Genomic DNA, 24269 nt, shown 5'->3' on the forward strand with positions numbered 1-24269 from the left:
GAACCAGATTAAAATTGAGTTTGTGTGTGCTTATCAAATCTACCTTGAATAAACCCAACAACAATTCGTTGATAAATCCCTGAGACATCTACAAATATATTTAACCTTGTGCCAAAGCTAGCTGTAATGTTGGAATATTCTCTAAGGATTGCGTCATGTTTATTTTCTGTTTCGGAAGTATTTTAGTGTATGGGCTAAAGTTGCACAAAATGTGTCAGCAATATGAAAATATGGATTATATTTTGCACTTAGCTTTCAATGCGGTAAATGATAAGAAAAATAATGTGGGTGCAGTTTCTTTGATAAAAAAAAAAAAAAACAAAAACCTTTTTTAATTTTGATTTATGTTAGAACGTTTTAACGTACATCTATATACTTATTAACAAGATTGACATATATATAAATATACAACATATATATTCATATGATTTTATTGTAATAATACACATTGTGAGGAACTCTTAAATTAAGTAAATTGTAATTAGGCTACTGTAGCTAAGCGTCACACGGTTTCGTTACAAATATGACTAAATATTTAGATACAATCAAATCGATTGCTGGACATAAAAAGGCGCTGGGTTCAAATTTGTTGAGGCAGAGTGCGTTTAAGAAGAATTCTTAGAATTGTTTACGTCAGTAGGCCAACTGGACCATATTTAATATGAACACAAAAGGCACCATTCTTTGCTTTAGCATGCATCATTTAGGTATTCTACGCATTTTAGCGAGTATAGCGTTTCTGAAGTCCTGAAAATCGCTGCTCGCCTCGATCTCGTTGCGACATTTGCCCTGAATGCGATAGAGGCCCAGCTTTATCTCTGAGGCCTGACCGTTACGTGTGCGTCTGGTCAGATCTTGTTCAAGGTCATAGGCCAAGCCCAAAACGCAGAGTTCATTGATTTCATCCTGCGTAAATGTGCGCTGCTCTTCCTGCAAAAATTCAGCGCATTTCTCATAGATGTCCAGATACTGTTCCGTTTTATTTTTGTCGCTTGCACGCTGAAGCTCCAAATACCGGCGGAGCAGCATGGCCGCGGCACTGTCCAGTAGGGTTTGATGCACACTATTGGTGAGCGTGTAAATACGCTGCACTTCCGCAACGGTCATGTCCGAGCAGCCGCAAAAGCATTTGATCAGCTGCAAGGTTTTGCTCTACGTGCAAATGCCAATAAACATATTATTCGTATTTGTTTACCATTGCAGCGCGCGCCATATGGGTACAAACCTTGTGTGATGAAGACGCTGCCATAATGAAACAGTTTAATTATCAATATATAATAAGCTTTTGTGTGCTGATGACGTTATCTGCTCCATGGATTTCCTCCGGCTGACTAGGCTGCCATCGAGCGAAAAGGTACGGCTGCTTAGTGCACGTAAAAAAGCATGATGAATTCACGACTGTTCGCAGGCCAGATAGAGGTGGCATTTTAACTATAATACTATCGATAACAACGTTTTTTCCAAAATAGAGACTTCACTTAATTTCGATCCAATTTTTGTTAAATCGTTTTTTGTTTTTTTTTTTTTTTGATATTTTGTATTTTTGAAAATCTGATTGATTAAATTATTGATTAAAAGATATACCTAATACTAATGCTTAATTTGCTTCGCAACGTGTTCACTAAACTCTCTTAACTGTGGAAATTGCGAGATCTTGTTGGCACAGTCCTCTTGAATTTGTTTAATAATTATGTTTGAGATAGATCGATCGCCACCAAGAGATGCCTTAAGCTCTTTTCTTATATTATTGGGAATGCCCCTAATGGACAAGTCTGCGAGTTCATCTTCCGTTAGGCGTACTTCTTTCTCCTGCAGCAACGTTTCACATCTATCATGAAGGTCCATGCTGTTTAACAGACGACTATTATTGCCCAATTCGCGTTCCTTGGTGTAATTCCGTATTTGTTCTTTGGCTGGCTGATCTTTCAGCAAGTGATTAACATTTTTCGTTAGCATGTATATTCGTGCAGCTTCGCTAGAATCCATATTATTGAGATCTATAAAAAGAGAATATGGATATAACTTTAAAAACAGATAATTGCTTTTTTTTAAGAGAATACACTCTTATTTGATGTTTCACATTAGATAGATTAAGTTTTTGCACCTGACAAATAACATACACCTGCAAGACTTAGGTTATCTTTCGGTCGCGAGTAAACTACGTGCAGTATTTTTAACAAGAGGTTTCGTAAGTGAAATTGTGACGTCATTTCTTCAACTCGTCAGGCATTGCCGGTGCATTCATTCGTTGGTTTATGCACTACACATTGAATTGACTTTCGACAATATTCCAGTGGTCGGTGATGTACAGACTAGTACTTACGTTTTTGTTTTGTTATTAATACAAATACCTATTTGTATTATTTTTAATTCCATTTATATTTATCCCTGCGAAAGGTATCCGCCGTCAAGCGCCGATGCTCTGATCTGCACTGAACCACTAACCAAACAACATATAGACTAGACATGAGTACCAGAGAGAGCATTGAGAGCTGAGAGTAAGTGCGAGCGAGATAAAAGTTAACAGCGTTGCCGTTCTATCGCACAAATCATATGGAAGAGAGTGCGCCAAGCACTTTCCTGTAGAGTAAGCGGTTCAAAAATACATCATATGTATATCTTACTCCCTTACTCGCGAGTTTGGACCAGATGCCTCCGATACTTTTTGTGACAACGCTGTTTGTATGGGATGTCCAGTCTATATGTTGTTTGGTTAGGGATTGTATTTAATAGTATGGAGTCTTTATTCAATAGAGTTTGCTTTTTATAAATGATTTAATTTATGATCTACAACTTAGACTTGAGTGCCTTCATGAGCTTCTCCAGCTTGAGAGCCTTTTGAAAATCGCCGCTAATCTTCAACTTTCCGGACATGTAGGCTGGCGCCGCCTTTAGTTTGCCAGAGAACATGTCAAAGAAGTTGTTGGAATTCATGGTGAGCGTTGCGTCTGGAGTAGCTGGTGGTTCGCCAGTGCCGCAGGCGCCAGTGCCATTTTTCAAGTCTAGAAACCAAGTGCCCTGTTTGGCGCCGCTGATGTTGAACTGGAAGACGGCCTGCGTCTTGGAGACGATTTCAGCTGAAAGCAAAGATTCGATTTTCTTAAAGAGCTGCGGTATTTTATCATCGCCAGAGTCAGCTGCAGGCGCCGCTGCACCGTCAGCAGGCGCATTCTTGGGCTCCAAAAAGAAGTCATCCATCAGCTTGTCGGCATTTTCGCGTACGCAGGCGTAGTCGGTGAGATCCTTAACGCCCACAGATTCTAGCACCTCATCGTCAACGAAGAACTCGCCGGTGAACTGTTTGGGTTCTCTGGTTAGTATGGCATAGGCCGCATCGGCCATGATCTCCGGTTTACGTGACCAGCTGGCACTATCGGGGCCAGTCAGCATCTCAATGGCAGCCGTATGGATGGCAGTGCGCGGCCAAAGGGCATTCACGGCAATGCCGCGATCCCGGAACTCCGCCGCCATGCCCAGCACGCACATGGACATGCCGTACTTGGCCATCGTGTAAGCCACGTGCGGTGCAAACCATTTTGCCTTCATGCTGAGCGGAGGCGATATGTTCAAAATGTGAGCGTGATTGCTCTTCTCCAAATACGGAAGGCACTCCTTGGAGACAAGGAATGTGCCGCGCGTATTGATCTGATGCATTAGGTCGTAGCGCTTCATGTCGGTGTCGGGGGTGCTGGTCAGTGAAATGGCACTCGCATTGTTCACAACAATATCGATGCCACCGAATTTGGCCACTGCCTCCTGAATGGCTGTTCGCACCTGCTTTTCATCACGAACATCCACAATGCAAGGATGCGCCCGTCCGCCAGCCTTTTCGATCTCCTCGGCGGCTGTGTAAATTGTGCCCGGCAGCTTGGGATGCGGATCTGCTGTCTTAGCGGCAACCACAATGTTGGCACCATCGCGAGCTGCCTTCAGCGCGATTGCCTTGCCAATTCCCCTGGATGCTCCCGTAATGAACAGTGTGCGTCCTGCTAATTTTCCAGAATTAATCATTTTGTGGTCCAAAGTTTAAACCGCTCGATCTGAAGAGTCTGAACTATCTGAACTGAAAACAGTTTGAATTACAATCAACATTAAAGAGAAAGTCCAAAGTGCAATCAGATCGACCAGCTAACATATTCACAGTGGAGAGAGCCAAAGAGTTCGGCATAAGGCAACTTTTAGATGCTCTGTAACTGAACAAACAAGGGGACAAGAGTACAAATTGTCCTGTACACTTGTTAATAAAAGCTGTAAGCCATAAGCAACTTGTGTTTTATATCTTCTCATCGTAAACATGACTAATTTGTATAATATTTTAATAAAATACAGAAAATTCAATTGCCAGCGTTGCCACCTAGCTATTTTGTGTGAATGGCGTAGTGACAGTGAATGCTACGGGCAAGAAGCAGAATGCCAGTGAATTTATTTGTTTACAGTTGAAAAGTTTGTAAAAATAAAATAAAACAATTGATTTATAATAAATGGCTGCCACGCGCTCGCGTCGCCACAATGCTGGCAACAAAATAGCAAAATTGCTCGATGAAGAGGAGGACGATTTTTATAAAACTTCATATGGCGGCTTTCAGGACGAAGAAGGCGACAAGGAATATGTGTAAGTACTGTGTCTAGCCGGACGCTGCCAAAAGAAATTTATTTAAAGGTATTTCGCTTCCAAAGACAAAAAGACGAAGAAGAGGATGTCGTGGATTCAGATTTCAGCATAGATGAACAGGATGAGCCCGTATCTGACCAAGAGGATGCGCCCGACAAAAAACGCAAACGCGGTGGCGTCAACACCAAGGCGTATAAGGCAAGTTGTGCTACACCTACTAAATAATGCAACCAAATATAACATTTACTCAATAGGAACCGGCTAAACCAGCTATCAAGAAGGAAACAAAAGCCGTGCCTGCTCTGCACAAAAAGCGTGGCGGTGGGGGCGTGGTCAAGCGCAGGGTGCGCCCTCGATTCACAGTCTTGGACTCGGGTCGGAAATCCATACGCACCTCTACAGCCATCAAAACACAGGCCACAAAAATACGGCTCAAGGAACTGGACGATGCACGTAAACGCAAGAAGAAAAAGATACGCGTAGAGGATTATATGCCCACGCAGGAGGAGCTGCTTGAGGAGGCAAAGATAACCGAGGAGGAGAACATCAAATCACTGGGTTAGTTAACAAATCAGTGCGCCTGAATGTAATTAAAATTGTTTTTTATTAACGATTACAGAGAAATTCCAGAAAATGGAGCTCGAGAAAAAGAAAACGCGTCCTACCAAGCGAGTTTTCACGGGGCCAACTATACGCTATCATTCATTGACCATGCCGGTCATACGTAATATGCCTACACGCAACACCACCATCCAACCAAATGATCCGAACAGTGCACTTGGCAAATGCGAGCGTACTTTTGTAACCATTGAGAATGATTTCAATGATAAGGCTTTCCATGCGATTTTCCGCCCGAAACGCCCGCCAAAGACCTCAAGCGGCATTTGCCCCATAACCAGACTGCCAGCTCGCTACTTTGATCCAGTTACCCAACAGCCCTACTACAGCATTCAGGCCTTCAAGATACTGCGCGAGGCCTACTACATGCAGCTGGAACAGCAGTGCAGCAACAGCGAACAGCCCGAGTTGGCCAAGTGGATGGAGTGGCGTAAGCTGGTCAAGGAGAATCGCCAAAAGGCGGCTACAGCGGTAAAAAATGTTAATGTCAATTGAAAACATATAACTTTTTACCAGCTGTTCATATTATAAGTTAAAAAATCAAGCAGTAAAAAGGTATTCCTAATAGAGGTCCACCATGACCTTTATTTGGAAAATTGTGTGAATCTTAAAAAAGAAAAGTTTTCCATATTATATTTGGACTGTTTCTACTATTAGAGCTGCATGCTTTAATATTATGATATTAACAAGATTCGCTCGTATGTTTTTTTAAGTTACCAACCATGTAAAACGCGAAAATTTCTTATGCACAAACTTAATTTTTAAATAATACTATCGGATGGTTTCAATACATGTTCTGATTGCAACAGAAAGTTGGACAGAAAGTTGACAGTTGGTCATAACCTTGGGTATGTCTACTAATCTAAAGGCAGAAGTTGTAGGCTTTCCTGGGCCGAAATTAGAAACAGATTCCATTTTGATGAGACTAATCGAAATATTTATACTCTAAGAGGTCGGAGATGTCTTATGGCATATGAATGCCATGGTAATGTTGTTTAAATATGGAAAAAAAAATATATATATATATATAATGCTAGACATTTATCCAGTATAATTTAAAGTGCATACTTTAAAGAATCTACCGCTTCGAATCGACTCGGTTATCGATGCTGATCCAGAATATACATACTTGATGTGGTTGGAGATGCATCCTTAAATTTATCCCTGAAAGCGAATAGCTGAATTGTAAGAATAATAAGAGCTACTGAGCAAAAAGTGAAGTATAACTTGGAGAGTCTGGTCATGGCTGGATCGACTCGACCGTTCGGAGATGCTTCCTTCAGCCTGTTACATAGATTTGCATAAATACATAATACAATTTTTCTAATCTTTATTGGGTTCAGGGTATAAAGAATAGAAAAACGATTTATGCTTTTAAAATTTAAAGTGAATACTTTAAAGAATCTGACCTTTTTCTTAGACCTTTTTTTTAGAGGAGAACCTAAAATATTCCCATTTTCTGTCAAGTAATTTTTTACTAGCAAACTTTAAAAACCTTTGTTTAAATGAAGGAAAAACTTCAAGGTTGTGAACCGCTACCAATTTAATTTATTTATTTCCTAATTCAACTACACACAAGCATACTGAAAAACAACTAATCTTAAGTATAAAAAACTTAACAATAACTTTTTTTTATTTTTCTACGAATTGTTAAGGCTAGCTAAAATATCTGTGGTTAATTTAGTGTTACGTTCAGGCTGTCCTAAAGCTCGTAGGCTCGGTCGCCGTTCTGTGATTGTTAAATAAGCGTGTCCTCGTCCTGACCCTCGAATACCATCAGCAGCGAGTGCTGCGAGGGCGAGCGGCCCAGTGTGAGCCCACCGAGCGAGCCGTCCGGAGAGAGCAGACCCGTCTGCAGGCTGTTGTTATCTCGATAGCCAGATGTGGATGATGTTTGTGAGACCGAGTCCCAGGATATTTCGCCAATGGCCTTAGGTTGATGCTCCTCCTGTGAGAGTGACGTGACCTGGGGATTTTGATTTGGATTAGCTGAAAGCCGATCAAGAAGTCAATTGTCAAATTGCTTACAATGCTGGGCGGCTCTATGGGCGTCAGGCGACTGCGCTTGAGCCGAAACGTTTTGCGACTGGCTGCCTTTGAGCGTTGCAGGCGCGAGCGTGTGTGATCGCCTGAACTATCTTCGGCGGGGCTCTCAGGTGAGAGTGGCGTCGTTGAGGTCTCGCCGGAGGAGTGTCGGAATTCCACAGATGAAACGAAACGCAATTTGGGAGGCTGTGCCTTGAACGGCGCCTGCTGCAGCGACTGCGAGTGCGGCAGCGGTGAGACGGCGGTCATGCCATGTCCCGAACCGCTGGGTCCGCAGCTAGGTGTTTGACCCACTAGCGTAGGCGCTGAGCCCGCAGCGCCCTCGCCGCTCTGGCTGTCACTGGTCGTGGTATGTGGATCACGGTTCGTGGAGCTGCTGGACAGCGATTCACGTGGTGGATGCAGCGTTTGCTGGGAGAGTGTATCGCTGGGCGTGCATATGCCGCCAGAGCCGCTGCGTGAATCGATGGGCACAGCGGAGACATGCGAATGTGTGGCCTGGCCGGTGGTAGTGCCCGTGAATATGGATATAAGCGAAGGTCTCTGCTGTGACTTGTGCACATCCGCAGCGCTTGTGGCTGCGGGCGTATCGCTTTTCTTCTGCTCGGAGCTCTCGCGATCTGTGGAGGCTGACTTGGTATAAGGTCAAGTAAACGTATAAAATTGTTTTGGGTTACCATAGCGTTTGTCCTCCAGTTCGTCGCGCAGGTCGCGCAGCTCGCGGGCCAGCTCAAGCAGTAACGCACCCTTCGACTTCATCCCGCCCTGCGGCGGAGTGCCCCGCAGACGTTCTCTAATTATGAACTGCATATGCCGCTCGTGATCGCCAATGGGTGGTTGCGATATCTGTGAGCGAAATATATACACTTTCAATTATAATTATAATTCTTAATCTAGTTCATACCTTGTGCAATATGAAGGGCAGCAGGACGATGTAGAGCGGCGTGCGGTGTGTGACTACGAATTCCATGAAGCTCCAAAGATCCGGCGCCGCCTCGTTGCGCCTGCCTAGGTCACGCATGACGCGCACAATACGTGGCCATTCGCTGGATAGGCGATTTTCAAAGCAGATGCAAACGATGCGCAATGCGAGGAACGCGGCCTGATAGAGTGAGCCCGAGATGCGAGCCGGACGCTTGGCATCTCGGCTGCCCGTAAAGGTCAAGGAGCCGGCGCGCAAATCTCCAGTGACACGATTGATTTGGGATACCACCTGGCCGGTGCGGCCAGCCGGCGGACTCATGGCATTCAGAACGGCGGTGAGCAGAAAAGAGACATCGCTCATCTTTAGCTCGCCCACATCAGAGACGCCACGACCGGAGCAGACTTTCAAGCACAGTGGCATGATCAGATGCATTAGAAATCCTTCGGCCTTTTCCTGCGTGGCAAACTCGGCGCTGCCGCCGCAGATTTGGACCAGCGAGAAACAGTCAACGGGACTGACCACCTGTAGCGCCACCAGGCGCACCACCGCCGAGCAGAAAAAGGCCGGCGGATTCTGAGACATGAGCGCTGCACCTGCGCTGGACACACCCTCGGGTATGCCGCCGCTGCCCGGCTCATTGACAATCAGATTCTGCACGGTTGAGATCAGAGTCTTCATCTGCTGCCAGTGCAGGACATAAGGATGCCTAATGATTGTCTCGTGTATACCCTTGAGTAGTCCGGCGGCCGCCTCCCAGTCCGTATTGCGGCGTATCGAGGGCTTCTTGGATATCTTAAGAAACACCTTGTCGATACGGCGAAGCACCGTTACTAAAGCATTCCGGAGTGTATCATTTGACCACTCGGCCCGCGGCAGCACCGACTGCATGTACCGCTGCAGGCCACGACAGGCCATGGACTCAGGATCGTAGGGTGACACCTTCAGCAGCGAATGCGCAATATCCGCCAAGCGTATGTGACATTTGGCGTCCAGCACCTCTGTGGGCTTGCTATCGTTCGCCGGCAGCTTCTTGGCCAGCTCGAATAGCCGTGTGGTGGACTTGATTAGAAAATCAGCGACAACGGAGAGCAGAACATCCCTGGGACGTCGGTACTCGGTGCGTATCATTTCCGAATCCTCGGCAGAGTCCATCATGTTTTTAGTTCGCGGATCTGTTGCATATTTCGTATGCGATTCCTCCTCAAAGTCCATGCCCGGCGAGCAGGGCGGTCCGCGACTGCAGTTGCGCTGCGACGAACCCTTATGCTCCGGACTGTTGCGATAGGGCCCATTGTAGCTCTTGGCCAGGCCCTCGCAGTTATGCACCATGGTGCGTATGGCTACAGCCAGTTGGAGTATTATATCCCGTTCGGATTTTCCCTGCAGTGGTATATAGCTGGGAGATTGGATCTGCTGTAGATAACAGGGCAGTATTGCCTCCAAAATGATCTGATGAAAATGAAGAATCAATTCAGAATTTATTCTTTACGTGAAGTAAAAAGTATACTTACCAGCATTTGGTAGCCACGCGTGCTCTCTGCCGAGTATGAGACGACCATTACGCACAGAGTGATGCAGTCCAGCACGGTGACATCGTCGTCCTCGTCGTGATAACAAAAGTCAATGGCTTTAAGGGGCTTTGGTTCCTTGACCAGTTCGGCTATATTCAACGGATCTGGTGAGGGATCCTCAAGGCTGAGCAGCAGATTGAACAAGCAGCTGGATTGGACCTTATGTGCCTCGCCATAGGTGCCATCCTCATCCGTGTCTAGTATAGCCGAAACGGAGCCAAACATCTGCAGGATGAAGGGCTTCCGATTGAGAAGATAGAACTGTTTTACGGCGTACTCGATGGTAGTGGTGATTAGCTTGTTGGTCTGATGGAGGGAGTACACCTGAAGCAAAGTGGGCATGATCATGAAATAGCCATTCGTGGAGAATATGTTCTTAAAGTTGAAGGCAGCATTGATGAATGTAGCCATCACATAGCGCATGATGCATGAGTCCTCAGCATGCAGTATGGATGCGCCGGAGAGCACGTTTAGGAACAGCTGTATGTCCGCCGAGTAGGCAAAGTTGCCAGCCATGGCCTCAAACATGCGGGCTATCAAACGCACCCACATGAACTTGTGCAGCACGTCCAGGCCGAGCAGCACCTTGCCATATTCGCCACCATGATGCAGATCTAGATCCACTTCGAGCGCCTTGCGCGGAAACGACGGCAACTTCATTAGCTCCTCGTGCAGAAAAACAACTCGCTGGACAACCATGTCCACATTTTTGAGTATAGCCCAGGTTAAATGCACCTTGCCAATTTCGACAAATTTTTTCGTTAGCTCCTGTTTTTGCAGTGCCAGAAAGGACTCCTCCGGGCGCATAAGCATTAAACGCACCTCTGGATACTGTGAGCGCTTGAAGAAGTAAAGATCCCGTATATACCAGTTGGGATTGAGTATTTTGTCTGCAACGAACCAGCGAGATAAAGCACAACTCTATGCGGTTTTTGGTATGGTCTACTTACTGCTTTTGTAGTCGACCAGGCAGTAATGCGTAATGCTTTTCTCATCGATGGGATAATAGTCTAAAGCTTCCTTCAGCAGTTGGCAGAATAGCGTGTCCTCCTGCACAGGAAACTGCGAGGGTATATTGTAGTCATCATCCGCCGGGCCGTGCACCACAATCTTTTTGGCGGCAGGCACATTGGCTGTGAGCAGAATGGATGCATCGCACTGCTCCTTGCGCAATATTTGCTTCAGATCCTTGAACATGATGCCATGCACCGAGTGCACCACCATCCACAGAACGGATAAAGCAGAGCCCACCAGCTGGAAAACAAAGGGATTAATAAGCGCAAGTACATTAAGGGCTTAGTTTTGGGGCATACCTCCTGTTTGAGCTCATTGGAGGAGCGCACATAGAACATTATATAGCCAATGATGGAGTTGTAGAGGGCAAATGCGGCCTGTTGCGGCAGGCGCGGCACGAAGCGTATTAAATGTCGCAACAGCTTGAACATCTGATCCTGGCGATCGCGTGTGAGGCGCTCGAACACATAGCGCAAGAACAAGGCTGACTCCTCAACCAGGCATACCCAGATTACCTGATAGGCCACCTCGTAAACGGCATTGCCATCGGAGCCAATGGCTGCATCATCCAGACAGCCCACAATCTGCATTACAGAGGAGCACAGCACAGATGGAAACAGCGAGTGGGCGTGATGTAGGTGCGAAGAGGCACGTGTGCCATCCAGATCCTCCTCTATTTCATGATCCTCATGCTCCATGCCTGGCTCATGAGACGCCTGCTGGCTGATGGGTATCATGGTGATGAGAAAGCTGTGCCTCTCCGCGCGCTGTTTGTCACGCTGCTGGCGAAGAGCATTCCGAATCGCTTCCGTTTGTTGCATTTTGCGGCTCTTCGTGGCGGTCACCAGCGAACGCTATGCGGATTGCAATTGGTTAGAATTGTGCATGAATACATGGCAATCAAATGTGTGCACTCACATGTCTGTCCTGGTTGAGTGTCATATCCATATCCTTGGTCTGCTGGACGGGCATCCAGGGCGGATCCACAACGGGCAGACTCTCGATGCCTATTTTGGGCGAGGGCAGCGTAAACTCTATGCCTCCTGGTGGCACCTTAAAGGTAGCATCGTGCGCATTGTCCTCCATGCGTGGCCAGACATGAAAGCGGCATTTCCAAAGCACAAGATAGCGCTGAATCGCACCAATGCGTATATCCGGATTCTTGTGCTTCAGGGCGCGCTGCATAATGTCAAAGGCAAAATTTTGTGCCTTCACCGAGCCCATAAGGAAGACAGCCGCACTGGAGGTGGCTGTGTCGTGGTTGGTCTCCAGAAGCAGCTCCCAAGCGGCTGGCATGGCCTCAATTACCAGCTCCTCGGTGAGCACCACCGCGCCCTTCAGCATGGTGGTCAGCGGAAAGTGGAACAGATTGCGTATGTGAATGCGTATGAACTTCAGTATAGGTGGCTCCTCCTGCAGTTTCTTTTCCTTCTCCTGGCGAAAGGCGCGCGCCAGTTTCTCAGCCATTTCAATGTCCGGATCATCGCTGATGCTGCGCAAAAATATCTTTTTTTTCGAAGGAAATTCCAGCATTAAACTAACTAAAGACTTACCGATCTTTACGGGACAAACTGTCCTTGCGCTTGGACGGAGACGTTTGTGTGGAGCTTTGCTCTGACACTTTGCGGGTCGAACGAGGTCGAGCTGTGCCCTTGCTGGAGCTAATGACAGTGGGCTCCACGTTGGGATGATCCGCATCGAAAGTGAAACCGAATTCCTCACCATAAACCTGCAAAATCCATAGCAAATTATGAGTAGATCGATACGGGTGCAGACTTTTAAGCTCATTTTAATTTTATTATTTACGATTCGAGCATTAATCCGATTTCTTCAAAAAGTAGCCGAGCTCAAACTGAACCATGTTTTGCAACAAAATTTTACCCTAGGTTCAAAACGAGTACGCCCAGTAAACCTCAAGACAGGCAATAATTAAGGCCGTGAACCGAACCACATCCATGTTGGCTTACCTTACGCGTTGCCTTAATCAGCCGGGTGCAGGAGCGCATGTGCCGCTTGTAGCAGAAGGGATGACAGTAGCCCCTGTGAGTGCAGTAGTAATTGTAGCTGGTTAACAGATCAATGACAGCTTTTAGCCAGGGCATGTTCTTGGCCGTGTCGTCGTTCTCATTAGAGTCTGTTGGCGATTCCGGCTGCTGATCATCGCTGAGTATGCCCGGCGATTCCTCGCCCCCACTGATGACGCCTTGCTCGGAGGTATCGCTGCGGTCCGAAAGCGAGGAAACCTTACGCCGCGACTGCATGTTGACTGTATGAGGGGAGAACATGATATATTAAAGATCCCTAGGATTAAGCTGATTTACATACAATCTGTTTCAATATCCTTGCTGTCCTTGGTATTTCGACGCAGCTTGAGCGAGCGACGCTTAAAGGAACCGCCAGTTGTGGTGGCCGTGCCGCGTCGCAGCAGGAACGGACGCACTGTCGAGGCGGTAGGACGACGAGCTGCTAATGAATTTAATTAAAAATAAGTCAATGGCTGTTTAGTCAAGACTCGGCCACAGGGAGACCCGGCCTTGCACCCAGCCCCCAATAGCTGGAGTATTCTAAAACATTAAATATGGTGCCTAGACCTAGACCGTAGTATATCCGATATATACTCAAAAAAAAAAAGAGCTAAGAACTCACCCTCCTCGCCCTCCTTGCCTTCCTTGGTTAGGGTAGTGTTGCTGCTGTTTTCCGATTCGTTGTCCGGCTCGTGCAGGACAAAGGAGATTTTGCGCTCCGTTTGGCCGGCGCCATCGTTGCCCGCTGCTATGGACTGCAGGCTCTGTGCAGAGGTCTGCGAGTGGCCCATGGAGCTGAGCGCCATGGACCAGCGTCTATTGGCCTCACGGTACACCTTCTCCCAGGGTGCGGGCCGGTCGCGGTGCAGCATCTTCGATGTTTTGGGCAGTGTGATATAGGTGTCTCGCAAAAAAGCCGTAATCTCGAAAAGCAGCACGCAGGCAATTAGCTTGAGTGCATGCGGGCAGTCATTGCCATGCGGATTAACAGAGGTCTCGTCCAGAAAATCCTCCTCCTCATCCTGCTGCAGGAGCTCGCGCTGTTTCTCTGGATCCGTTAGACTTGCATTCAACGCCTCGTATTGCAGTCGTTCGGTGAAGAGCAGCTCCTCGAGACGCGCGCCCACCATCTCCGCCCACTGATGAAACATTTTGCCCGCGGCACGCAGCAGAATGTGTGTGCGCCGGGCACTCGTCTGGCTGACCTGTTGCTTCATCTGTGAGGGATTTATGTTGGCGCCTGAGGCACGATAGCCGCCAACATTCTGCTTCATCCAAATGGGCCACTGACCCTTGTTGCACAGATGCACAAAGTGTGCGCACTCCAGCAAAAAGGTGGCACGCGTGATCAACGGCGCTTGGGGCTGTAATTGGAATAGATTGGACATTTAACTTACTGGAATGAAAAGTGGTGTCATACCAAATCCAAGACGGCTGCAATCAGCTGGGGATCTGGAAAGGTGCCTGGCGCACATGTCTCCAGCAGAAAGGATAAGCGGAGCATGCCAACGCGCACCGGCTCAGTAGGCACCAGTTTGCGCTCTTTGAGTATGACCACCTCGGATTCACGCGGGCCGTCGCACATGTCGGACGAGCTGCGTCGACTGTAATCCGCTGTCTCTTCGATGCCGCCCACCTTCTTTTTGCCCTTCACAATTCCGCCGAAACGGTTCAGCCGTCGCTCGACGCGTCGCTTGGCGCGCTGTATGGAACGGCCGATGCCGTCGCTGGAACGACCCCGTTGAATCTTCAGCGAGGCATGCCGCATGAATGTGGAGGATATCTCGGGATTTAGCGAGCCTATCTCCAGGTCAATCGATGACGCCTCTTTGGGCGTGCCTCGAAACCAGCGCACCAAGCCGCTGAGCCGTCCCAGCGAATTGCGTTCTGAGCTGGACGTGGAATCGGAGAGTAGCGCTCGCTCACTGTGCCTTGGTGTCAGGGTGGGTCGGACGCCAGTTGTGCGGCGCCTAAAGTTGCTCAGTGGCGATTGGCTGGTCTTGTAGTGCTCATCGCACGGCTCCGTCTCCAGCAAACTCTGTAAGGAAATGCCGAGCGGATCAGTGCATTGTTAGAAGACTAGAAACAGAACTCACCACGGCGCAGGCAGAGGATGTGCTGCGTTTCTTGAGCAGCAGCCGGCGCTGCGAACGATTGTCGTCATTCTGTACCACTTGCGTAGCATTTGCCTGGGGTATGTGCCTGCAAAATTAAACGCTGTGTAAGAGGTGGTGAGGACTATGGGCTGGCTTTGTTGATCTTACCTTATTACCCTGGTGGTCTGTGCTGTGGGTCCCTTCTTGTGGGGACGCGGCGTCACCGCCAATATGCCGCTGAGTGCCACCAAGCGAAATGGACCACCATGTGCGCCCTTTACATAGGTGACCAGCTGGCGTATGTCGCCATAGAGTGCAACATTCTCCGGCAATTTGAGATCCTTGCTGGCATCGACAAACCGACTGACAAGCTGCTTGAATATGGCGCCAACCACTTGACCCTCGGCGCCGCCGCTCATGCCGCCGCTAAAATTTGTGGAATAGCCGCCCTGACCTGGTACACCGCCAAGATCGGTGTTAACATTTTTATATCCACTCTGACGTTTATGAGCTATTGCATCATACACATATATATATATATATATACAACGTACGAGTATTTGGTATTGGTATTTGGTGGTGGAGGGTCAGTGGCAAGAGGGGTACAACTCAAAAGCATTAGCAAAAATCGTTGCATGCAAGACAAATGCACACGAACGCACACACACAAAGAAATAAAATAATAAAAACCAATATGGATACTAATATTTTCGGGTTATAAATTTAAAATTAAAGCTTGCAATTAGGATTTGGTGCACCATCGGAAATGTTGCAAATTTTGAATTTTTTAACATCCAAGACAAAGCTTATTTAAGACTAGACACAGGCTTTAAGGCGGCACTTACTCAAAGGCGACAGCAACGAACTGGGATCCACGCAGAAAGCCAGAAATGCATGAAAATAATCAATGAGCTCCGGAAGCGGCGACATCCTGACCATCTCCTGGAGATAGCGTTTGGTGCGCTGCCCGGCCTGGCGCAACATACGCGCGATAATCTTCTGGCACTGATTACGCAGAAAATCAGCGGGAGGACCGCGAACACCTGTAAATGGTTCAGTAAAGCAAACATTTCATATTAGGTACAGCATCACTTTCGACGTGTTCGAAAAAAACAGAGCTGTCAGAACGCGTTTCCTGCGATGGTCACACAATTGGGACCTGCTTGGACTCTCATTCATCTGAACATTGAGCTTTCGACCTATGAGAAAGAAGATAGTTGCCGCCCAAAGACGATGATGAGCAAAGCATAAATTGGCAACAAATTTGACTCACTCAAAGCAGTGACAAATGCTTATTCGCCTTAAGATGGAATATTAATAAAACTTCTAAGTGTGCACTGCCCTGGAGTACACGACTCCTGCCGCTTCCTCTTTAAAGTGCTTAAATCAATCCATCAATAAATATGGCATCCAAATGTGTGTAAACACCAAAGCTCTAGACAAAAAGTCTGGAAAAATACCCGTTTATTGAATTTATTCAAAAAGTTAAATATAACTTGGAGAGTTTATATTTTGAATCGAGCAAAATATTTTCATGCAATAGAAATATCCAAGTCAAAGCTCTTTTACTCTTTTCATACCCTTGCAGATGGTATTATAATTTTTTCGTGAAATATGAAACGCATAGAAGAAGACATCTCCGACCCCGTAAATTATATATATTCTTGATCAGTATCAACCGCCGAGTCGATATAGCCATATCCGTCTATCCGTTTTTTCTCGTTAATTTAAATTTTAGTTTAATTCTAGCTCTAGTTTTCTGGCTTATTTATGTGTAAGGCACTTACCATCGTTGCAGCCATGGGGACAGCCCAGCACCTGGAGTGCACGTCGTGTTATGCCCATCGATATCTCATGCGCATGCTCGCCCAGCTTAAGGACGCCCATCTCGATGAGCAGCTCGCAGATATTTAGGCCCGCCTCCAGCACGCGCAGCGAGCAGACCTGGGACGGATCCCGCTTGAACACGCTGCTGACGGCCAGCAGAACGATCTCATAGTCGATGCCGCCATCGCGAGTTATATAGAAGGAGGAGCCTGGCGCCTCCGACTCATCCACGCCCGTATAGTCAATGTGGGAGTCCGTGTGTGAGCGCAGCATGGGTCCGCGAATGCGCGTGGTACTGCTGCCACCACCAGCGCTGCCATTACCACCAGCGCCAGCAATGCTACCACCATTGCTCAGTGCATCCAACTGTGAATCAATTGAGCCCTGACAGAGCAAAGAACCCTTGACTGTGTACTGTAATTCTCTGCTTAGAGTATCCGACTTACCTGTCGCTTCATATAATCCGGCGACGGGGTGGGCGTATGCTCTGTAACGGTGATGATGGGATTGCGTGGATAGAAAGCTGTGGATCGTGGACACGTGGCCTGTGGTGGCCTTGACGCCTTCGGCGGTTCTACGTATCTGTAAAATCTGGCATATTGTAAAATACATGCGAAGATCGTATGTGCAATGCATTAGTCGAAACGGCGTGCAAGAAACTTAAAATAATAAGCAGTTAGAACAAGGAGTTCGGAATAGGGTTTCAAAGGGGAAGTTTCCTCAACTTCATTGTAAATTTAAAATTCACTTTCAAATGCCAGCGCCCAGAATTCTAACTGTCAAATGTTGCAATGCACTTTAGCTTCATTGTAAATATTTGTAATGAGCATATAAAATGCAGCTGGGCGTTACAATTAAGGGGAGCAATAGTTAGGTGAAATTTAATTTACAATGAACATTGTAAAGGGTACCTTAGTTTTGCAAGCAGTAGGTGGATATAGCTAGCAAAGAAAAGTATCGTAGGGTTGGGTAAAGGTGTTCAGGCAAACTGTACGGAGAAAATGTAGTTGCCTAGTAGGTGATATAGTTGGCTTATATAGTAAAGCATAGACGCAGTTGAAACTAAACATTATGAATGAATAGGTTTAAGAATATAGAACTCAGCTCTAGACCAAAACTCACCCGCTATCAAGCAGACAGCTGGTTGTTCAGTTCATAAAAGACAGTAAGTGATATATAATAATATACAATAGAGTTAAGAATAGTCTGTTGTATTGATTTGGGTAGGTTGTATTTTGTGTGTCTGTTGTCGTTTCTGATGTCAAAGTACCAATTGAGAGTTGTTTGGAGAATCGGATTTTGGCATTGTGTTTGGGAATTGTAGTTACCTTAAGCTGGGCATAGACTTTCCCTTGATGAGATTACTGGCTGGCTCTCGGGTTATCATTGAGGCAGATCGTGACAGTTTCTTCTCTCCCGTGTCGAGGCTACGATGATATTCCTAGGCAAATGAAATTAAGTCAATTAGGGATTGGTTGATTTTATCACCATGTAAGCTAACAATAAACTTTAGTAACAACATATGACAGGTGAACGAACAGGTTTCGATAACGTTTGGATAAATTAAGCATTCGATATCTAAGCGGGGTGCTAGGCCTTCAAACGCATAATCAAAGAACGTGTGCTAAAGGCATTTGACAAAAAAGGGTATTGCTATAAAGTTAGTGATAGCTTTCGGCTTACTGCATGTTGCAGTGGATTCTTGCCATTGGCAGAGTTTGTATCGAGCCCTACTTTTTCCAAGTTCTTTTCCGATTTCGAGAACATTTTCGTTTCCACAAATGCCCGTAGATCGGCCATTTTTACACGCTTCTTTTTCTCGCTGCCCCGACGTTCCGAAGTGCTAGGCATGGTCGGAGACTCCTCTGAAAGAAAAGCCGCTAATTATAGTTTTAGAGTGTAATGGAACCGAAATGCTTCTACAGCTCACCAACTACACCGGTCTGCACAGTTGCTGCTGGCTCGGGTATTTCAATGTAATCCTTGACCACAGAGCTGCCCGGACTATCCCGACTGTTGCTGCCCGGACCCTGGTACAGTGAAATCTCGATTTGTGGTATGGGCAGCGAGTTGGAGCGTTTTCGTGGCTGATTCAATGTGATGGCTGCATCCTCGCCAATTTCGCTGAGTCTGCAAAGCAAGCAACTGCATCAACTGGTATATTAAAAGAACAACCGACGCACCTGTTGTAAAGGTACTGTAGGCTCCAGAAGATGCCTTCTTCCTGCCAGTGCGAGATGAAGAGGCATCTGAGTACGGCTACATCCAGAAAGGTGGCAGCCGAGACATCCGCTTTGGCACTCTCAGATTTATCCGTTTCCGATTCCTTTTCAATGGAGGCGCTGCGTTTCTCCTTCATGGAAGCGCCACGCGTCAATTCCTGTTGATCAAACTCAAACTTGGTGGAAGGTGCCTTCTCTTTGTCACGTGAGTTCATTGATTGATGGCTGCCCCGACGGCTTTGCGATTGCTGCTGTTGCTGCTGCTGCTGTAGCAAACTGGCATCAGCCTGAAATGGACTCCAGTTGTGATAGCTAAGGTTAAGTCAATAACTAGACTAAATTGCTTACCGTAAAGAAAGAGTTATCCATGAGCTGCGGTGCGGAGGGCAGCCTAAAGATGACAACACGCTCGTCCTCGACGCTGGAAGCCTCTTCGGGTATGGTCTCTGGGAAAAATTCCTTGGGCGAAGACACCCAGGAGCCCTAGCCAAAGACAACATTAATATATTTGGCAATTAAACTGACAGCGATTAGCTAACCTCCTCATCCTGCGGGCCGTAGTCAGTGAGGCCGCTCTGCGGCGAGTCCGCCTTGGGGGACATGGCGTCGGGTCCCAGGGAATGCTTGCGACCCTGAAACACATCCGTCGAACCCTTTGGCGTGGGTGCGCACAGCAAGTTGCGGGCTTTGGGCTTCACGGGCGCGGTGAAACATGGAGCACCCGGTGCTCGATTGTCCCACATGCCCTGCCACAGTTTAATGCCATTCTCCAGGCGAAAGTTTTGAAAGTCCGATTCTTTGAGATGATGTATGATGGGCGCAAACAGATACACAAAGAGCTGTGAGCAATAATGATTAATAATCAGTATTTAGTATCTGCAGCAATTAAAACTAACCGTTATAGTTGGCACCGAGAACAAATACTGATCCATAGCCTTGGGCTTGGGCTCTGCAGCTTCAGCCAAGCCCAGATCATCGCCTCCTTCGTCATCGGCGCATTCCTCAGCTGCATAGAGTAATATCCATTGCATAGTGTACAGCAGCTTGGTTTCGACCGGCCCAATGGCCTGCATGTCCTTTACGCGGCCTGAAACAATACATTTTGTGGAATACAGTACAGCAGAGCGAAAGCCATTAGAGCTTAGATGTAGAAGAACACGGGGTTAGGACGGGTAATCGTTTCTAGAGCTATATGTGTATAAAAGGTACTTCCGGTGAATCGCTTGACAGCGCTCAGCGTGGGCTGAGCGAACGCGAAGTCTTGTGTATATAAAGTCCACCCACTAAAGTCGGTACAAAATGAGATTTCTTCCAAGTTCCAGAAGAACCTATGCTTAAAGTTACAAATCTTAAGGTTCTGAGATCGACTAGCTCATACATGCGTATGAAAACAGACGATGATGCTGGCCAAGAGAGACTAAGACTGATTTATGGGGTCCGCGATGCTTGCGTCTGCCTGTTACATTCATTTCAAAAATCCAGTTTACCCATTTTTATAAAAACTGCACCAACGAAAGGTGCAATGAATATGAACTCAACCTTCAACAACTAATAGCCCAACTACAAAGCACTGTAGAAATCCTTAGAATAATAGCTAATAATAATAATCAACTTAATGAAAACCAGCTTCAGCTATGTCAGTCTCAGCTGGTGAAGCCAGGATTTGCAAATTCCATTTGGCTATCATACAGGCATTAAAACACTTTTCCTTCCGGTATAAGTTCTTTTCGCGTAACCTAAACAGCAGGACCTGTCTGGACTCTCATTTAACGAAGATACGATGGTTCAGAGAATTTTAATTGAAATTGGGCTGATAACCGTAACGGTTTCGGCAATCTGGATAAAGAGTTTTACCTTGGTTTAGAAAATATATATTACTTGACCAATTATCAGCGATACGAGTTGTGTGCTTTCATAGAGGCACTTAATGGTAGTATCTACTGGGCACGGTAAGATGATTTTAATATTGATAGCGAAGTTTAAAGGCACTACAAACAATGTGAATGATCATTTGAGCTATGAATTTTCAACTTACGAACGGGAAAACCGTTATGATAACAAGTCGTATGAGTATCATGGAGGTTTTTGGTATAAGGAAAAAAAATCAAGGAAGGTAAGTAAAGTACTGGGCAGTACCTTGATCACCTCAGTCAGGACAAATTCTTTTATATAGATAGATGGGATTTGTACAATCTAAAATCGATATTAAAAACTTACAGTAAAGTAAAGCTGCGCAGGCGTGCATGACATGCGGCAGGGCGCCCTGTAGAAGACGCCAACGTGGAATGGCGCCCAGGGCCTTAGTTAACGGCGGGGAGAGGCCGAACTGAATATTCTGGACCAGCACCTTCTCAAAGGACTATGGGTAGTGATAAAAGATAAATGAGTTAAGTGGAGAACGCCGACTATAAAATGGGTTACTAACCTTGCAGGCTTCTTTGGATTCCTGCGTTATGTGCAAGTAAATCAAAGAGATAATATATAAACATAAGTGTACTGATTAGTTCTGTTGAATATATACCGAGTGCTTCAGTTCAACTCAAACCAAGAAACAAGAAAGTAAGATTTAAATATACACAAAGAAACTACAAGAAAAACTATTACAACTGAGCTCAAGGCATGCACAACAACCAAAGGCGCATTTAAATCAACAGATTATATATTTTGAGGTACGTAGAAGTATTATCGTAATATACCTAGTTATAGTTAGATATGTTAGTATTTATGTACATTTATAACATTTATAACTTACATGGTGTCCCGGTGCGTGTTGACAAAACTACATTCAGATTTAGACAAATTGCGAGAGATTTTACAATGTTAATTTGTACAGTTTATTGGTTGTAGTTGTTGTTGTTTTTGATGTTGTTGTTGTTATTGTAAGTTAAAGCATAATATTATTGTCATAATAAGTAGGTTTTATTTGTGTAAGGTGAGCGTGTTAGTAAGTTGTAGAAAAGAAATTGAAAATCGTATGCAAAATGAATACAAATAACCATCAAACATCAAATTCATATTCATGTAGATCGAGTTTTTTTTATCGAACTTAAAGAGCAGTTAAACATAAATCATAATATAAATCAAGATTACATATATATATATATATATTTATGTCATAAATTATATAACAATTTCGTATTTGGTTGTGCCAATGGTACAGTACACACTCCAGTTTCCTTACAAACAAACACGCATAGCGAATTTACAGCACAATTTAGTTTAATTTTATCTTCTTCTGTATCTTTATTATTTATATACCCTTGCAGCTTTTCTCACGCTTCTCACACACATTCTTGACTTAGCTCGGTGTTTATTGTCCGATTATTATGAAATTGTGAGGGATCCAATATAGTTTACAAATCTCTGTTTACATCAAATAGCAAGGATCTACGTATTAAAGTGACAGGCTCTTTTTCATTTGGGGCTGTCCAAAAAGTTAAATATTTATAATCTGTGTATAATATATACGCGAATTTACATAATGGTTCATCTAGCTGATGTAATTTACGAACCTTTCTAAGAAACTAGTTCGCAAAATCGATATTTGTCGATTTTATGACAGGACAAGTCTTTATATTACACAATTTTCTATCTTTTCCAATTAAGTATGTAGTAATCTGTTGTCGGCTACAATATTCTAATTTGTGTTGTGGGGCAAACTGAGTAAAAGTTATCAAGAATCAAACCAACTTCTTTTAGGAAAAAACTATTTTTTTACTCATGTTATATTTGAGCCAAACTGGAAGTCGGACAACTATAGCATACTTATAATTCCTATACAAAAATGTGCTCTGATAACTTTTAACTGCAAGGGTATACTATCTTCGGCTAACCAAAGGTAATTTATCTTGTTAGCTTTTTGATTGTAAATAAGTTAATTTTTATATATTTTCTGTTGGAGTTGGCAGCTCCAGTGCAGGTTTGGTATTTCCGTTAAGATTTATGTTAACCAATGGCCAAGCTTTGCTTTTTGTTGGGCAATTTTTTATTCTTTTTTTTTTTTTGGCTGACAAACTTACCATGCAGCTGGCCTCATGCAGTTTGCCCAGTCGCGGCCTTATAAAGGGCGCTATTTGGCGCCAGAGGAATGTCTGCACGGATACGGGCAAACCCAGATCCTGGAGGCCATCGTCCTGGTCAATGTCAAAGTCATCGTTGTTATTGTTTGGCGTTGAGCTGTTGTTGTTCGCCTGCAGGTTGTTATTGTTGGTTGTCGCATTGGTCACCATGGTGGCCAGCTGGAAAGCAAGGACATAGACGATTCAGCGGCATGCAACTGTTGAATGTGTCGGGTCATTCATAAAAAATGGTGGCTTGCCACGGCATTAGCATGTCTGTCGCAGCAACAAGTATTTGCGTGCGCAGGCTCAACAAGAGACCTCCTTCCTACCCTACTTGGCGGCTGGGGGTGTCTAGGTCAGTGCCAAAACAAAATCTCAACAGCCCCTGCCGCTCACATCTCGCAGCTGTGCTTTGAGCAGGGGTGGGGAAGGGGTGCACCCAGCTGCTTCTTGAAGGCTGCGCAGAACGCAGACTCCGCAGCTTCGCGTCGTCTGAGTTATAGATACAGAATTGGACATTTTTTCGGTATACATGCTAATTTTTCGGGGCAGCATGCGAAAAAATTTTCACAGCTTTTCACTTATATAACAGTTTTGTCAATTTTGTAGCTTTCACTTTGCTGCCAAATTGACAATTGTCAAACATTTAACACGCACTCAAATCAAACGCTGAATTTATACATTTATGTCCAACAATTTGTTCGAATTGCGACCGCACCCAGTGGACGGATTGTTTAGGCAAAGGGCTTGGCAAGAGCTCTGCACCAGTCGGACGCGACTTGGACTGGATATAATTGCTTGCTGTATTGTTGCGCCTTGTATTTTGTTTGATTTTAATGAGTGTCAGTTATACATTTTCAGCTTCAACTTTTCTTTTTTCTTTGTTCTTTTTTTTTTTTACCTTAATTTGCGCGTTGCCAGTGTCGATAACGTTTACGGCTGAAGCGTTCGGATGCAACTGGGACAAAGCGTCGCCTCGTTAATGGTCGAGCTGTTCACATCGTCGTTATCCTTCTCGTTGTTCGTCGTTGCCAGCGACAGGAGCAGCAGCAGCGCACGCCTGCGGTGCGTATACACAGCCAAAACACAAACACACAGACTCATATTAAGCATACGCACTGCCACCCCCATAAAGGGCTGTTCTATATATACAGATATATAAGGGGTGCTTTCTCTCTAGCTGCACCAAAGCAACAGCCTCTGCTTTTGCTTGCTCACCCTGTACATTTGGCGCACTTATCAATGATAACAAG

The 24269-nt window shown here is 45.6% G+C and overlaps 4 protein-coding genes across 6 annotated transcripts; 1 reads left to right on the top strand and 3 right to left on the bottom strand.

Annotated features, from left to right (window-relative positions):
• Positions 1-396: 396 nt before the first annotated feature.
• LOC6633220 (uncharacterized) lies at positions 397-1424 on the bottom strand. Its single transcript, XM_002055949.4, has 2 exons — positions 1226-1424; positions 397-1152 (listed from the first exon to the last, which is right to left on the bottom strand). The coding sequence occupies exons 1-2, from the start codon at positions 1247-1249 to the stop codon at positions 700-702; spliced, it is 477 nt and encodes a 158-aa protein (XP_002055985.1). The 5' UTR covers positions 1250-1424; the 3' UTR covers positions 397-699.
• A 1296-nt stretch (positions 1425-2720) lies between these two features.
• Positions 2721-4119, bottom strand: Hsdl2 (Hydroxysteroid dehydrogenase like 2). Its single transcript, XM_002055950.4, has one exon. The coding sequence runs from the start codon at positions 4009-4011 to the stop codon at positions 2788-2790; it is 1224 nt and encodes a 407-aa protein (XP_002055986.1). The 5' UTR covers positions 4012-4119; the 3' UTR covers positions 2721-2787.
• Positions 4120-4390: 271 nt separating this feature from the next.
• On the top strand, positions 4391-6054 carry YL-1 (Vacuolar protein sorting-associated protein YL-1). Its single transcript, XM_002055951.4, has 4 exons — positions 4391-4612; positions 4678-4810; positions 4867-5170; positions 5232-6054. The coding sequence occupies exons 1-4, from the start codon at positions 4482-4484 to the stop codon at positions 5723-5725; spliced, it is 1062 nt and encodes a 353-aa protein (XP_002055987.1). The 5' UTR covers positions 4391-4481; the 3' UTR covers positions 5726-6054.
• Positions 6055-6755: 701 nt separating this feature from the next.
• unc80 (unc80, NALCN channel complex subunit) lies at positions 6756-23976 on the bottom strand. Of its 3 annotated transcripts, none has more exons than XM_032433537.2 (31): positions 23918-23976; positions 22975-23193; positions 21708-21734; positions 21381-21401; positions 21173-21314; positions 19852-20042; positions 19495-19794; positions 19304-19438; positions 18917-19242; positions 18664-18863; positions 18417-18598; positions 18062-18174; positions 17856-17873; positions 17180-17315; positions 16694-17117; positions 15752-15949; positions 15075-15360; positions 14910-15012; positions 14231-14848; positions 13433-14174; positions 13112-13252; positions 12754-13052; positions 12340-12515; positions 11705-12278; positions 11086-11640; positions 10723-11026; positions 9713-10662; positions 8181-9650; positions 7954-8122; positions 7259-7905; positions 6756-7196 (listed from the first exon to the last, which is right to left on the bottom strand). In XM_032433537.2, exons 2-31 carry the CDS (start codon positions 23182-23184, stop codon positions 6969-6971), a joined length of 9885 nt encoding a protein of 3294 aa, XP_032289428.1. In that variant the 5' UTR covers positions 23185-23193; positions 23918-23976; the 3' UTR covers positions 6756-6968. The 3 variants fall into 3 exon arrangements, with proteins under 3 accessions (XP_032289428.1, XP_070063833.1, XP_070063831.1); XM_070207732.1 differs by having other exon boundaries at positions 7259-7896; positions 15075-15417; positions 17180-17324; XM_070207730.1 differs by having other exon boundaries at positions 15075-15417; positions 17180-17324.
• Positions 23977-24269: the final 293 nt, after the last annotated feature.

The sequence above is a fragment of the Drosophila virilis genome, chromosome 2 (assembly GCF_030788295.1).
Source record: "Drosophila virilis strain 15010-1051.87 chromosome 2, Dvir_AGI_RSII-ME, whole genome shotgun sequence".
In the NCBI taxonomy this organism is placed as follows: Eukaryota; Metazoa; Arthropoda; class Insecta; order Diptera; family Drosophilidae; genus Drosophila; species Drosophila virilis.

Coding starts and splice junctions, on each gene's coding strand:
- LOC6633220 (XM_002055949.4), bottom strand. CDS start 1,249: ATGGCAGCGTCTTCATCACACAAG. Junction 1,153..1,225: donor CAGCGTCTTCATCACACAAG/GTTTGTACCCAT, acceptor ATTTGCACGTAG/AGCAAAACCTTGCAGCTGAT.
- Hsdl2 (XM_002055950.4), bottom strand. CDS start 4,011: ATGATTAATTCTGGAAAATTAGCAGGACGCACACTGTTCATTACGGGA.
- YL-1 (XM_002055951.4), top strand. CDS start 4,482: ATGGCTGCCACGCGCTCGCGTCGCCACAATGCTGGCAACAAAATAGCA. Junction 4,613..4,677: donor GAAGGCGACAAGGAATATGT/GTAAGTACTGTG, acceptor TCGCTTCCAAAG/ACAAAAAGACGAAGAAGAGG. Junction 5,171..5,231: donor GGAGAACATCAAATCACTGG/GTTAGTTAACAA, acceptor TAACGATTACAG/AGAAATTCCAGAAAATGGAG.
- unc80 (XM_070207730.1), bottom strand. CDS start 23,184: ATGGTGACCAATGCGACAACCAACAATAACAACCTGCAGGCGAACAAC. Junction 19,243..19,303: donor TGGATAACTCTTTCTTTACG/GTAAGCAATTTA, acceptor AGTCCATTTCAG/GCTGATGCCAGTTTGCTACA. Junction 12,516..12,753: donor TGATTAAGGCAACGCGTAAG/GTAAGCCAACAT, acceptor TGGATTTTGCAG/GTTTATGGTGAGGAATTCGG.